The sequence below is a fragment of the Ictidomys tridecemlineatus genome, chromosome 6 (genome assembly GCF_052094955.1).
Source record: "Ictidomys tridecemlineatus isolate mIctTri1 chromosome 6, mIctTri1.hap1, whole genome shotgun sequence".
Lineage (NCBI taxonomy): Eukaryota > Metazoa > Chordata > Mammalia > Rodentia > Sciuridae > Ictidomys > Ictidomys tridecemlineatus.
Window position 1 is genome coordinate 175,577,290 of NC_135482.1, and position 15,333 is coordinate 175,592,622.

The following is a 15,333-nucleotide window of genomic DNA, read 5'->3' on the forward strand; positions in this document are numbered from 1 at the left end:
GATCTGGATTGCCACCTTTAAAACTCTGACCTGAAACAAGACTTCTCTCTCTTTAAGTTAATTATTTGAGGTAGTTTGTTATAGTGACAGAAAGTTGACTAACACAGAGTACCAGAAGAAGGAGATCACCTCATCGAACAGAAAATCAGGGTGACTGGGGCCCCACAATCCCTTTTGCAGGCATATCTCCAATGATCTAAGGACCTCTCACGAGGTGCCACCTCTTCAAGATTCTATTATCCCTTCTATTGCTACACTGGGGACCAAGCCTCTATCACACAAATAAGCCACAACCAAACCACAACACAAAGATAATTCATTTGCAAAAATGTTGAAATAAAGATCTGGGGACTCAACTTATCTATATGGTGGATAGGGACAACTCAGGAGATGGTCCTGAGATTCGCCACACGTGTGGGAAAAGTGCACCCTCATTGGCATTTCCACTTGGTTTTATAAGACCATAGCACAAGAGGAAGCCCAAGATTTCTGTGCCTGCTTCAGAAGAGTGGTCCTCAAGTCAGGCTTCATATTAGACTCACCCAAGGAACCATAAGAAATCCTGATGCCCTTACCACAGCCCAGAACAACTAAATCAGGTTCCTGGGTGTGGGAACAAAGCTGACATGTGTTTTTGTTATAGCTCCCCAGGGGATTTCAGTATTTAGGCAAGGTTAAGAAAATCTGCTCTGGAATAGAGAAATTACCTACATCCTCCTCCACCCCCCCCCCCCCCCCGCCCAGTGCTAGCGATCAAACCCAGAGCATCATGCATGCTAGGCAAGTGCTCTACCACTGGTGGACATCCCCACCTCTACCTGAATCCTTCATTTCTATTTCCTCTTTTTACAGGAACCCACACAAAGGATGCACCAGGAAGAAAAAGAAGGAGAGAAGTGCTCTTGCTTGGCTTGCACAGCTCCCTGCTCTCTGCTGCCTACAAGGCTGGTAGGTACCTTGGACTTTGTGGTCATGGTCATCCTGCAGAATCGCGATGGCAACCGTGTGGTTATTTTCCATCTCCAGAAGAGCAGCCTCATGGCTGGCGGTGATATCTTCCACCTGAAAGGGAGTCACAATACTGGTTACCAGGGAGGTGGGCAGTGGTTGCCAGTGATAGCCTCACTGCTAAGGAAACAGAGGTTCGATTCAAGGAGAAGAAAAAGGCCAGTGGCCCTGGACATCAGGTGACAGTCACCCTCAGCCTGGTGCCAAGGGAGAGTCAGGATTTGCTGGAGACGTGGCAGTTCCCAGAGTCATGGGGGAGTCACTGCTATAATCTGGCGGTTGGAAGAAAGATGGCGGCTCCACTTGGTGATGGCTACCTCATCCACTTCTTCAGAGCCCTGGTCTGGTTTCTCTTTCCATTCCTATCCCTTCCTTTTGCTCCACTCTATAAGTATGGAAAAAGAAAAGAAAAGCATCCTCCCTTCAAAATGGAGGGAAGTGACATTTACTAAGCTACCTGACTTGGGTTATTCCACTTAACCCTCAGAGCAACTTTATAAATCAATATTTTAATGCACTTTTTACAGATGAGGAACCAGAGGCTTAGAGAGGTATAAAATATTTTGCTCAAGGCTAGCGAATGGCGGAGCTCGCAGCAGGGTCCAGGTCTGCCTGACCCCCAAGGTGAAGTTCTCTCAAACACACCACTGTGGCCTCTACCCAAGCCAGACCATCAAGTAACATTTAGATCCCTTCCTCAGTGTCTAGATGAGGCCAACAGACTTACATGTGTTTGCAAGTTCCTAAACATAAGCTTGTCCCCTCTCCCAGGTGACAATGTGCAGGCAGTCAGGACTTTTGATTTTCGCATTTCCTGTTTCTTCTACCCCACCAATTCCTACCCATCATCTTGCCTATCATGTTCACTGATGTTGTGTTTTTTAATCATGGCTATGGTTTTGTTTAACTTCAAATGTAAGACTTACTGGAGTAATGGCATAAAACAACCTCTCCCTAGGATAGCAAATCTCTCCTGGACATAGCATACCATATGATGTTCATCTAAATTCTTTTGAGAGTGACCCACTGCAAAAAAAAATTCCACTACGGACTGCAACACAGCACACATGTATATACATGCATGCACGACTCCATATCTGAAACCAAACTGTCATAAGACAATACTTCTCCTGGAACTTACAATAATTTGGTTTTAAAACTTTTATTCTATTTTACAGAATGCTAGTTAAAAGCCATTAAACTTATTTCATGACCTAGGAATGTATGGAAACCTGCCATTTGAAAACCAGAATCAGACAATGTGTCTGGGTCCTGAAGCACTTAGGTGGACTGATTAGGAACCCATTGCTTCTCTCTGGTAATATTCAGCCACCTCTGCAAGAATCTCATTTCTCTGGGGGATAATTCTTATAATTTCTTCTGTGATCTAAAAGGAGGAAGGACTCTTTACAAGAAGGAAAGCCTGCTTACCAACCTATGAGAGAATTTTCATTTAAAAATGGCTAGATTCCCATTGTGGATCATATAATTTTATGGGAAAAATTTCCTGACTTTCCTCTTAAGGTAAATGAGACTTTTATTCTCTAAAATGGGAACAATCATTGGATAAAAGCAATAATGGAACCCACAGAATTACCTAGGAAAGCTATATCTCATCGTGAAAATGAACTTGTTACGCAACAATTCACTCTTATTTACTGGACATTCTTGATTAAACATATTTTACTTGAGGCTTAGAGTTATGAATCCACTCAGCAGAAAGGCTGATTACAATGGTACTTAATTGTCCAATTCCTGTTTATATGAGGTTTTAATGGAATCTTTGTCCAAGGCCTTTCAGCCTGTTGGAAAAATAAATCAATGGTTAAATAAAAGGAAAAATCATTTCTTTCTGCTCAATTACAGATGTCAGTTAAACACACAGTATATTCTCCTCTCTGTAGAAACAAGTACCCACACATTATTTGGAGATGTTACAGAGTTCAGTATATAAATGAAAAATCTTTCATTGGTTCTCACTATGATTCCAATTCACTGAGCTTTTACGTAAACCACCAGGTTTCAGAAAAGATAGAAGGACTAAGTTCCAGAAGAATCCATGTGTCCTTGGAGGTGGACATGTCCCAGTTGGCAATACCACATTCTGTTTGTGACTAAAATGAGTGCCTTTATGGTTTGTTGGAAGACGCGTCTTTGATTGAGTTGTGATGGAAATCCTCATCCAACATATTAGGATGGCGTAAGGGCATGATCTACCCACTGCTGACGCTAGGAGGTGCTTTTATGAATGAAATACTGATCGCCTAAGTCTAAAAGTCCATATGGAATTAGAGGGATGACCAGTATATTTGGAGGGAAACCAGTGAGCCCAAAGTTGAACACAATAATCCTCGCTCTTTGGCAATTTTTATGCACCTTTTTAAAGGAATGTTTATGTTTTTTAAGGAATGTTCCCTCAATGAGGAAGAGATATTATCCACTATGGGCTATCCCCTCTCCTGCCATGGTTTAAATCACTTTGACTTCTCCTCCTATGGCTCCTGGTTCTGTTCTGTTCTTTTCTTTCTTTCTTTCTTTCTTTCTTTCTTTCTTTCTTTCTTTCTCTTTCTTTCTTTTAAGTTTAATTTTTTTGTAGTTGTAGAGAGACAGCATGCTTTTATTTTATTTGTTTATTTTTATGTGGTGCTGAGGATTGAACCCAGTGCCTCACAGGAGAGCAGCAAGTGCTCTGCTACAGCCCCAGCCCCTCCTGGTTCTTTTCTAGATGACCGGCTCACAGTTATGAAGCAGCCAGTAAGAGTCCCCAGTGTGAGAAGACCCTGAAACCCTCTGAAGGTATTTGAGCAGATTTAGAGAAGTGGGCCAATGGAAACACCAGATGATCTATCTACACATTGTAAATCAGGGGATCAGAGACAAAGGCACTAAACCATTGCCAGCCTATAGCTTCCTCTGACTGAAGCATCCTTCTCTTTTAGTTAGAACAGTTGGTACAGCCCCCATTAAACCACTGCTGGCCCACCTTCTGCTTTCCTCCACAAAGACGGCGCTCTGGACTGCGCCCTGTAGGAGTCTGTCGATTTGCCCATCAAATAGCCCTGCTTGTTCTGAAAACCAGCTATTCCCTGTGATGTGACTCCATTCCCCCTGCCCCTTGCTATTCAGCTGGGCTGGTTAAAATAGAGCCAAGGGTTGGAAAGCCACCCTGTGCAGTTTACTTCATTTAGCCATTTGCAAAATTTAATTATCTGGGACTTTGGCAATTCACTTAGAGAAGACTTACATTTCAAATAAAGAAGCACGTGCTCTATGTTATCTGGGCTTTTATTACTAAACAAAACCAGATTAAACTCCCACTGGTCCTCCTCCCAGACATGTCTCATACTGGAGGAGACAGAGGACGCTGGCTTATGCCTACTCTCTCTGGTACTCTGCTGATGACTTTCCTTTGCCTGATTACTGGGAGACCCTCCTTCACTCTTTCCCTGCTATCATCAGCTCAGAGAAGGTGGCTAGCCGTGCGTGTGGGGGCTCCCAGTCCCACTCCATCCCTCTGCCTTTTGCCCTCTCTACAGCCCACCCCACGGGCAGGTGTCTACAGAGGCTCCATCTCCCCTGCAGAGCCTCCTCCTAGCACAGGGAGCTCTAGTGCTGGATGCTGGGGAAGTGAGGCCCCCTGGGATCTCATTTTATTTGATTATAGAGAATGTGGTTTCCTCTGCACGGCAGCTGGGAGCCTGCTGGACAGGCGGGTTAAGGAGACCATAATGCAACATGATAGACAAAGTGGTGTCTGTGTTCAGAGGAATCATAGGGATGCTGTTCCTGCCATTTAGTCTAAAAGGATGATTTCATTAAGAAAGGATAGGACAGATGTCCTGGATTTGAGATGAGGCAAATTTCAACTCCAAAGGATGAGCCCTTCTCAAGGTGAAGGAATCTTTGCAAAATCCACAGGGCATCCAGGAACAAGCAGTCCCCAAAGTGAGTGCCTTGGGGCAGTTCGCAATAGAAGACAAACTGTCCAAGGGTCCCGGGGGACAGGCAAATGTCAGGAGTTTCATTCTTGAATACCAGGCTCTGGGGAACAACTAAAGGTGGCCCAGTATGGAGCACCAGAAGCTGGGAGGAGAAGTGACAATGTGTGGTGCAAAAAGAGAAAACACACGTGTTTACAGTGAAAATCCGGTTTGCATGCTTCGAGAATGGGAATCTGTGGCAATGTGGCCTCTCTTGCTATAGAACCCATTCCATCTGATTTTACCACCAGACTTTAGAGTTCTAAGCCAGGTGTGGTGGATCACATATGTAATCCCAGTGATTCAGGAGGCTGAGGGGAAGATCGCAAGTTTGAAGCCATCCTTAGCAACTTAGTGAGACTCTGTCTCAAAATAAGAAATAAAAAGAACTGGGGAGGTAGCTCAATGGTAGAATTCAATCCCCAGTACCAAAAAATAAAATAAAAGCCCCGTCATATATTTAAAGTCAATTTAAAAAGCCAAAATACAAGGTCCTGCCCAATCTCTGCCCAAATGGCCAGGCCCCTAACACACACATGCTAGGCTGAGGAAGAAGATCTGTTTTTCTCAGAACAAATGCCACTGTTCTGAGAAATTCCTGTACACAAGAAATCTCCTGCGGATCCATCCAAAACAGCCCCCAGCCAGACCTTAGGCAGCAAGTCCAATTCAATGGGTATGAATGTTCTGCAAGTCCTTCAGCTGATTTCCATGTGTCTCCAGAGCAGAGACCCTGGCCAGGGAGACAGTACTTGCCCCTTGAGATAGTGGATGGCTAAGCTAGGAGGAGATTCGGCTGCTTTTGTCGTGGAGAGATCCTATGGAGAAGCCAGAGGTCAGCCTGCCTTGGTGATCAAGTCCCAACATCAGTAAATTCCAAAGCCTCAGAAAATCCTACGGGTTGGAACGGAGGCAGGCCCCTGCCCCGTGCTGCTGGCCTTAGGGACACTGGATTTTGTGGAGAGGCCAGACTGGGTAACCTGATTTTTAAAGGCTCCAGAAGGACAGAGATGCCATTATCCATGGGGTCTGCATTGCCACATGTGACTGTCCGTGAGAAGGAAGATCTAAGGTGGAGAGTCCAGCCTCGAGTGACTGAGTCTCTACCTGCGTTATCCACTGGGTCTCCCCTCCCATGGGACCAATGAGCATTTAATCTGCCTGGAAATCCAAGTCTTGAGCTGATGTGCATTTCCTCTTCTTCCTCTCCTCTTGAATGTTCTGCTGCAGAAGCTGAAGATGATGGAAACAGCCATTTGGCAGGAAGAGCAGAACCAGGGGCTTAAATCATTCATAGACTTGAATCACTGTTTCCCCCAGGCTCTGGGTCCCTGTTGGGAGGTTTCCCTCACTCATAGAGCATGCAGGTGGTGTTTCCACCATCCGCCTCCCCTTGTCCTCAGAGTGGACTGTCAACTGTCCATGCCTGAACATATCACCTGTGTTCTTCACCCTATCCCACTGTTCCTTGGGTACTTGTCCCTGAAATGCCCCTATGAAATAAGCAAGCTCACATTTTATAAATCTTTGTATCTCTTGCTAAACCCTGTCATGGTGTTCTGCATACAGTGGGCACTCAAATACTTTTTGCATAGGAGAATAAGTAAATAAATGGTTTTAACTCTCATGAAGGATCAAGTAGAACAGAACCAGTGCCCCCATAAGACTGAGCACTTTTAAAATAGACATAGGTAGCTAATGCAACTCATTCTCAAATGCAGAAGTGAAGGGCTTTTTTCCTTTCAATTCCTTCCAGTTTGAAATCTCCAAAAGGTTGTTGAAACCCAGCTTAATGAACAGGTCTTGGTGTGTGCATAGAGAGGACCTGGCCCCAAGATGCCTCTGCTGGTGGAAAATGTTTCACTGGGTAGTGGCCCTGGCAATGTGGCATCACTATGCCAGCCCTCGTCCCAGGGGTTCCCCTTGCAGCTGACCACCTCCTGCCTACCTCCAACTTTTGGCATCTTCTCAACAGCCCCAGGCCTATGGATCAGAGGTCTTTGGGAAACACAGTTACAAACACATTCTCTGTTTAACAGTGAGATGAATAGCCCAGGGATGGAGACACAGGACGAGCTGATATTTGCAACAGGTTTGAGGCCTCCATTTACACCAAGGGGCCATGAAGAGGTGAGATCAGGGACTGTAGCAGGTGCTCAGTCTACGTCCAGCAGTTGCACTCAGACAGCTTGAGCAGCAAGATGCCAAGGCTTCAGTTTCCACTTTTAGCATCAGCAGGTAACTTAAGCTGCGACCTCTTCTATGTCCTAGACTTAAGTCTAAATACCTCAAGCAGGGAGGTGCTGCTGTATTTCACTGGCCTCTAGAAAAGGAGAATGACTAACTTGAGATGCTTGCTATATCTAAAAGATACTGTGAAGCAAGAGATTCTTTTTTACAGTAATGGTACTTACTATTACTCTAATATTTCTCCTATGCTTCCCAGCATTCCCAAGCCTCTGGGGCAGCAGGGAGGTGGTGCATGGTATTGCCATCTGGGCTGTCTATTTGGAAGTGACCTTGGGAGACAGCTGCAAAGTTCATGATAATGAAGGGCCATGAAGCACTACCCTGAGTGTCACTGAGATTTAAAGGGCATTTTCATGAATGTCAGTTTCCTTGGGTGTATGATGAGCAGAACATAAAATAATCACCAATTAGAAGGTGGGTCTCAAGGCATCTGAGCTTGGGAATGTGAAAGAAGAGAAAATCACCGTGCGGTTTTTGCGGAGGGAGATCTGTTGGAGTCTGGGTTCCACCTGTCTCTCTCATCAGCGCTCTTGGCAGTAATGGCCATGGGGTGGGCACATCTGGCTCCTGCCCACTTTCACATTGACAGGCCCCCGATGAATCACTCCCTCATTATTCTATGGATGAATTTCCCTGTCCAGACAGATCGCCGGGCTAAGGCTAACTCCTGGAGCTCATTATTTCATTCCACAAGCACATGTTCTGTGCCTACTTTTTACAGGCACAGTTCCAGGTGTGGAGATCTAGAGAAAGCCTGGCAGACCATTCTAAGTTAGTGATTGGCAGCATGGACTCTGGAGCCAGTCAGAATTCCACTGTGGCTTTCCTAGGGGCAGCTCTGAATCCCAACAGTTTATTTACTTAGTCCCAGGGACCCAGTTATTTCACCTGCAAAATGGGGCTGACTATGGTCCCTACCAGATAGGGTGATGGTGAGGATTCCATGAGCTGCTGTATATAAAGAGTTAAAAGCAAACCAGGGCTAAATACAGGTTTGCCTGTTATCATCTCTGCCTGCACAGAATATATGCAGATGATAAATAAGGGACAAAAGAAACATTTATAATATGTCAGACTAAAGCAGGGACGGTGGGACAGGAAATCTGCATGTCAAGTGCGGAGGAAGTGTAATTTCAGATAGGGAAAGACCTCACTGAGAAGATGAGTTTGGAGAAAAACTTGGAAGGAGGGGAAAGAGGGAGCCATGCAATGTCTAGAGGGACAGCATTGCAGGCAGAGTGTTAAAGCCCCGAGGAAGAGCAAGGGAGGCCACCTAAGGCTGGGGGAGAGGTGGGGAGGGTCAGAAGAAAGAACTGTAGTTGGAGAGTGAACTTGGCCACAGGCTCACCTGCGGAACAGGACTTACTGCTCATGTGACACTGGCCCCCCTCCGCCTGTCACCTGAGTTGCCCAACAGCAGAGCCCGCTCCCATGGGGCCCGACTGACCTGCTCCTGGTGCTGGCACCGGATGCGCAGCAGCTGGCTGTGGTGCTCCTCCTGCAGGCGCGCCATCTCCATCTCGAATTGCCCCTGCAGCCGCTCCTGCAGCTCCTGGAGCTCGGCCTGCTGCTGCCAGCCCAGCCTCCTCAGCTCCTCCTCGAACCGCCGCTCCAGGTCCTCCTTCTCCTTCTGCAGCTTCTCACATTTGGCTGTGTTGAAGGCTGGCAGGGAACAAGATCTTCTTAACTCACTGGGGAGGAGGGACCCAAAGGACCCAACCCGAGTGGCGCGTTCACCTCCACTGTGAGACCACCAAGGTGAATGCCAGAAACAGGGCAGGGTTCCCGGACTGTTTGCCTGAGAACCAGGCGTGAGCCTCACAAAAGACCCTGGAGGTTGATTTAGAACCAGGGCCCAGGGAGCTCTGGGGACTTGCCCAGCAGGTGAAAGAGCGGGGAAGGCAAAGTTGAGCTTTCTGACTGCAAAGCCTGCAAACCTGTAGCTCCTCAGGTGGTCCATGGACCATGGGCATCAAAAATGGTGGGCAGTTGTTAAAAATTCAGATTTCAGGTGCATCCTGGGGGAAGCAGAGCCCCTGGGCCAGGATCCCAGGATCTAAACCTCTAACAAGGGACATGAGTGACTGTTACGTCCATCAGGCTTTGAGAACTGTGTGCATACGCATGAGCACTAGAGACAGGATGGGACCTGTGCTCAAGGCTCTTTTTCATGGTGGAAATGCCAAATGGGACATTCTCAGAGAAGTGTGGGGGTTTCCTTTCAGGTAACCTGAAGCTTTACTAACATCACTTTCAGAGGAATCTGTTCTTCTCCACCAATTTGTTCAGGAAAATGGGAAGATTAGATTAGTCACTGGTTACCCCTTTGCATAAACATTCTGCTCTAGTCATAGATCATGGCTTGCATGGAGTGGGCAAGCAGCCAGCAGGGCACAAGGCATGAATGGCCACCTTTGCTCCCAGGCTTAGATCCTGCCCAAGGTCTGCTCTGCCTTGGTGCTTGTGCCTCCCCTGGGCTGTGGGCAAGAGCAGATGTTCACTTTCTCAAATCTCTTGCTGAGCTGTAAGCCTGCTTCCAAGGAGAAAAGGATCCGGGCAATCCAGGGTCTAGGTCAAATGGAGTTGATTTTACACACACACACACACACACACACACACACACACACACACACACTTACACACACTCACATACACATTAAGGTGCACATACACAGCATGAAGATTGAGCATCCATGCTGTATTCTCTAGGATATGAACTGGGGAGACATTGTCATTTACTTTAACATAAAGTGAGCAAGTATATCTGTTAGTTAACTTTAACTTGCACCGAGGGTAGCTGCCTGTGATCAGGAATACATACCCAGGGTCATTAGATAACATTTAAAACACCTAATCCAAAGTCCTACCCCACAGAGGCAGTTCATTCAAAGGCTTCTTTGCCACATTCATCTCTAAAAGAGTTTAGTTAGCATAAGGGACATTGAATTATATTTTTGCCCTGGAAGAATGAGTGGTTGACTGGCTAGATATTGTACAGGTACCTCACTTTTGTATGAACAGTGTGTAAAAAGTTGTTCAGACCAGCCAAACACTGTCTCCAATAGTCTTCATGGTCAAAGGCTTCAGTTGGCCCAGGGTTTCTTGTCTCACCACTTAATGGGAATTGTGATCTGCCAATGTAATCAGGGTCTACTGAGGGCAGACGGGAGGTATCCACTCCACATGTAGGTAGTGAGGGGTATGCTGTCTACAGAGAACTTAAAAGCAAAATCCCAAATCATTAATGCCAATGGTTTTAAATAATGGTGAAAAAAAATTCTGTCTCAAAAAAGTGTTTTGTTTGTTTACATTATAAATGATTATTACAATTACTTTTGAGGTTTTTGAAAACAATATTTTTAAAATTGAAATTAAAATCCCAGGGCTGGGAGTGTAGCTCATTGGTAGAGCACTTGCCTAGTATGTGTGAGGCCCTGGGTTCCACGCCCAGAATCAGAAAAAAAGTAAACAAATAAAAATAAAAGCCACAAACATATAATTTAAAAATATTTCACAAGGATATTATTATAAAAGTGACTTTGTCATATATAAGAGCGATCAAGATTATTCTGATGTATAGGAAAGACACTGGCACTGGGTGGATTGTTAATGGGAATATAGGTGAAACGGCTGCTTCAGAGAGCAAAGCTGTTTTTCACAATTTAAGAGAGAATTGGGGATGACAGATGAAGAATGCAAGTTTCTTTCTGAGGTGTTGAAAATATTCTAAAATAAATTTTAGTGGTAGTTCTACCACTTGTGAATATACTGAAAATCACTGAATTGTGCATATAAGCCTTATATCTCAATACAATTTTTATCAAAAAATCCAGGCCTGGTAGCACATGCCTGTAATCCCAGCTACTCAGGAGGTGGAGGCAAGAGGATCACAAGTTTCAAGGCCAGCCTCAGCAACAATGGTCATAACAATATATAATTAATAATATCCTAATTATTTGTTTGCATGCTTTATGAGTAGAAATATCTTAATATTCCTAACATAGTTAAGGTGAACGTTGGGTTTTGGAAGGTGATGGTATCCAGTGGTTAGACTTTTTGACTTTGTTTCTGGTTTTACTCATTTAGGGGCAGGATGATTCATGGACTTGGCACTCTGTTGGGAGCTCACAGATATCAGTTTCCGTCTAGTGCTGTCCCCGAAACTGCACTGTTGTCTTAAATAAATCATGAACAGTGCATTCCTCAGTTTTGCAGTCTATAAAGTGGCAAAGTAATCTCTTAACTGCACATGGAGTTCCAGTCCTCAATTTCCCACTTGGTATAACATTTTGAGAGAGGGGAAACTTTCAATCTTCCAGCAACCCTGTGTTGAAACCCCAGGCCTCCAGAAGATATTGGATAATAAGAGCAGCTGGGCACCAAGGGAAAGGGCACCAATATGGAGTCCTCAAGGAAATAAATATCTTCTTGCTTCTGGTAAACCTTCAAAAATGTATCCACTTGGGCATTTTGCAGCAGAGATTAATGTTGGCTAATTTGATAGCATTAAACAACATTTGGAATCTGGAATCTTACTTTTATCATTTCTCTATTTCTATTCCTGGGAAACACTGGTATGTTATAGTTAAGAGGCTAATGCCATCATAATAAATCCCTAGATACTAGGTATCTATCTGAGAATGTAAAATTTTCCAAATAATAGGATTATGATTGGCCAAGAGAATATAACATTTTAAAGTTATACTCATGATTTTTTGAAATGCAAAAGCAAAATTAGGATATGTTCTACAGGTTCCCCCCCCCCGGGAATTGTACTCCAGGGGTGCTAAGCAACATCCCTAGTCCTTTTAAAATTTTTGTGTTTTGAGATGGGGTCTTGCTAAGATGCTAGGGCCTCACTAACTTGCTGAGGCTGGCTTTGAACTTGCAATCTTTCTGCCTCAGCCTCTCAAATCACTGAGATTACAGGCATGTGCCACCATGTTTGGCTTGTTCTACCATTTTAAGTAATTGATCCTCGTTGATAATGAGCAATGCTCATACGCACTATGAGAGAGAGAGAGAGAGAGAGAGAGAGAGAGAGAGAGAGAGAGAGAGAGAGAGAGAGAATGTGTGTGTGTGTGTGCGTGTGTGTAATGTAAAAATACTTCAAAAGCTATAAAACTGTATTTGAAGCTGGGTCCAGTGGTGCACACCTGTAATCCCAGCAATTCAGAAGACTGAGGCAGGAGGATCACAAGTTTGAGGCTAGCCTCAGCAACTTAGCGAGGTCCTAAGCAACTTAGTGAGAACTTTTCTCAAAATAAAAAATAAAAAAGGGTTGCAGATATGGCTTAGTGGTTAGGAAACCTTGTGTTCAATCTCTAGTATCCAAAAAATAACAGCTGTATTTGGAACATCCTTAGACATATGTAATATGAAGAGAACAATCTTATATATATACACATACACACACACAATCATATATAATATAAAATGACTTATGAAAGTAAAGCATTAATGGGAGTGTGATCCTTGAGTTAACAGCAGGGTGTACCTGCTCTTGGAACAATTTATAATATAAGCTTAACTTCAACCATAGATCATTAGTCAAGTGAGTAGTTGAATATTCTGTGAGTGAAGAGCAATTTGCTTTAAATGATTCTCCCAAGTGTCTCTTGAATAATTATAACTTTTCATTGGTTTTCCAAAGAGATGGTAGTGATAGGTGAATACAGCATTAGACTTAAACTGAAGAATACAGTATTAGACTTAAACTATACAACCATCTGGCTGCATAGCTCAGGTTAAAGGCATAAAGAATATACTGCCTTTTGTGTCCTAATAAATGCTTTATATATAATGGTTATATATAACCATCATAAAATAAGTTATCAAAATATGATGAAATGATACTATGTATATACATAGAGTATATACATGTTATTACTCTATATTTACAGTATATATTATGTTCATACACATAGTAGATATAGTATATATAGTATGTACATATTATACACACAGTACATATCATACACATAGTATTTGACGTATGTTACTATTATCATTACACATTGATGGAAAGCAATATACCACAATTAGAAAGATTGTTTCTTTATAAGATGGGGAGTCACTGAAATAACAAAATGACAAGTTAAGGAAAAAATTAACTTAAAAAAGATGATACATAAAGGCTGGGGGTTTAGTTTAGGGGTAGAACGCTTGCCTAGCATGCATGAGAACTTGAGTTCCATCTCTGGCACTGCAAAAATAAACCACCAAATAAATAAACAGACAAAATGACACATAATTTAAATACATAGATAAAATGGAATTTTCTTTTTTAAAATTTATATTTTATTTTTAGTTGTATGGACACAGTACCTTTATTTAATTTATTTATGTGGTGCTGAGGATGGAACCCAGTGCCTCACATGTGCAAGGCAGGCTCTCTACCACTGAGCCCCAACCCCAGCCCCAATTTGCCTTTTTCTTCAGGGTAAATTCCACTTTAAATCCCATGGGATTTGAGAGTCTTAAAAAGTGTGAGCATTCTGTGACCCTCAGGAGAGGTACAGCACCTGAAAATGCCATCTGGTGGCCAATGTCCTTTGTCCAAACTTGTTAGATCACAGTGGGTGAGGTTGAAACATGGCGGCCTGGGATCCTGGACCCACTGCCCGGAACCACCCTACTCTGCCTCAATTCTTTTTGACGAGAATGTCAAGAGAGGGAAGGAGTGGCTGAAAATGAAGGACGTGAGTGTTCTTGGGCTGAGAGAAGAGCCAGAGAGAGTCACTCAGTGTCTTGTCATCCTTGCAGATCCACGCAGCACCTCCAGGGCCAGGTGACTGAATGAGAACCAGAAGATGAGAATCAATAGCATCTGCAGAGAGTGCTTCCTGGGTGCAGGCCCTTGCCTCACCTGGACAGGTATCACTGTCCACAGCAACCCTGCTTGCAACGAGCAGGTGAGGACTCAGAAAGGGTAACTAACTGATCCAAGATCAAGGTGTGGGAGGGACGGACCTAAAGAACAGAGACTGGAGCCTGACCAAGGGAGCCTCCATGTTGCTCAAGCATTGTTGTGTGTCAGAGGTAAGACAATGCCTTGGCATAGGTTCTTTAAAACGCTTTCCATTTTGAGCTGTAATGCATCTCTCCATCTGCCTGTCTTCCTCACCAGTAGGGAAAGCCAGCGCCACAACCATTTATTTTTTTTGTACTTTGTGTTCAGATAGCAGGCCAGCAGTCAAAAGCAGATTTGGGGCTGAGGATGAAGCTCAGTGGTAGAGCATATACTCAGCCTGCATGAAGCCCTGGGTTTAAGCCACAGCTCCAAAAATAAATAAACAAACAAACGAATAAATAAACACTAAGTAGTCATTAAGTTTAGGAAGCAAGTGTCAAGCATGGTTGTAGGCACAGTGGAAAACAGACTCCTGTTGTGGAGAGAACGTGGTGAGTATAAGATTTCGATAGCAAGATTTTAGACAGCAAAAAAACTGGAGATCCTGCCAGTGAAGAAAGTCAGACAGGGGACATGCTAGGGAAGGACAGGGGAAACGAGAAGCCTGCTTTCTAAGGACAGCTGCTCCAATGAAGCATCATTTCAACAGACTCCAACACCAATACAGAGAGGGGGAAATGGAGCTCCAGGTAGAGAGCACTGAGAGTGGAAGGCCCTGAAATGGAAGCAATTCTGTCAGGCTGAGGGACAGACGGACAACCAGTGGGGCTTGAGCATCCATGGAAGAGAGGGAGGCAGGGACAGGGCATGCAGGGCTGATCTTTCCTGGAAAGAGCAAGGATTATACTTTGGCAACAGCAGAAAATCCCTAGAAAGTCTCAAACCAGTGTTAACAAGAACTAATTAAACTTTTAAGTCCTTCTGGTAGCTGCATGGAAAATACACCATACTTGGCCAGAATGTTTCCAAGGCCCAGGCACTGAGACTCCGTGGTGATTTGCTAGAGCCAGTGGACTGACAGGGGGTGCATTTGAGATGCCAAGGCAACTCATCTTGTGCATGAATTGGAGGAGGAGGTGAGGGCCAGACAGGAATCCAGAATGCACAGGCTGTTGGTCTGAGCACCTGGAAACAGTGGTGCCCTTCAAGGAGATGGGAAGGTTGAGGAAGTCCAACTGGGGC

At 44.3% G+C, this 15,333-nt stretch overlaps 1 protein-coding gene and 1 long non-coding RNA gene across 16 annotated transcripts in view; one reads left to right on the forward strand and one right to left on the reverse strand.

Moving 5' to 3' along the window:
* Positions 1 to 15,333, reverse strand: part of Mtus2 (microtubule associated scaffold protein 2) — a 620,658-nt gene that overhangs the window by 13,457 nt on the left and 591,868 nt on the right. For all 15 annotated transcript variants that reach the window (XM_078016171.1, XM_078016162.1, XM_078016169.1 and 12 more), the window contains 2 exons: positions 8,686 to 8,900; positions 957 to 1,062 (listed from right to left, as the gene is read on the reverse strand). In XM_078016171.1, the coding sequence (XP_077872297.1) occupies positions 957 to 1,062; positions 8,686 to 8,900 (321 nt within the window). The remainder of the gene's footprint in view (positions 1 to 956; positions 1,063 to 8,685; positions 8,901 to 15,333) is intronic.
* Positions 855 to 14,740, forward strand: LOC144365180 (uncharacterized). The gene is made up of 2 exons (XR_013423456.1): positions 855 to 948; positions 14,004 to 14,740. It is a non-coding gene; the product is annotated as an uncharacterized LOC144365180 (long non-coding RNA).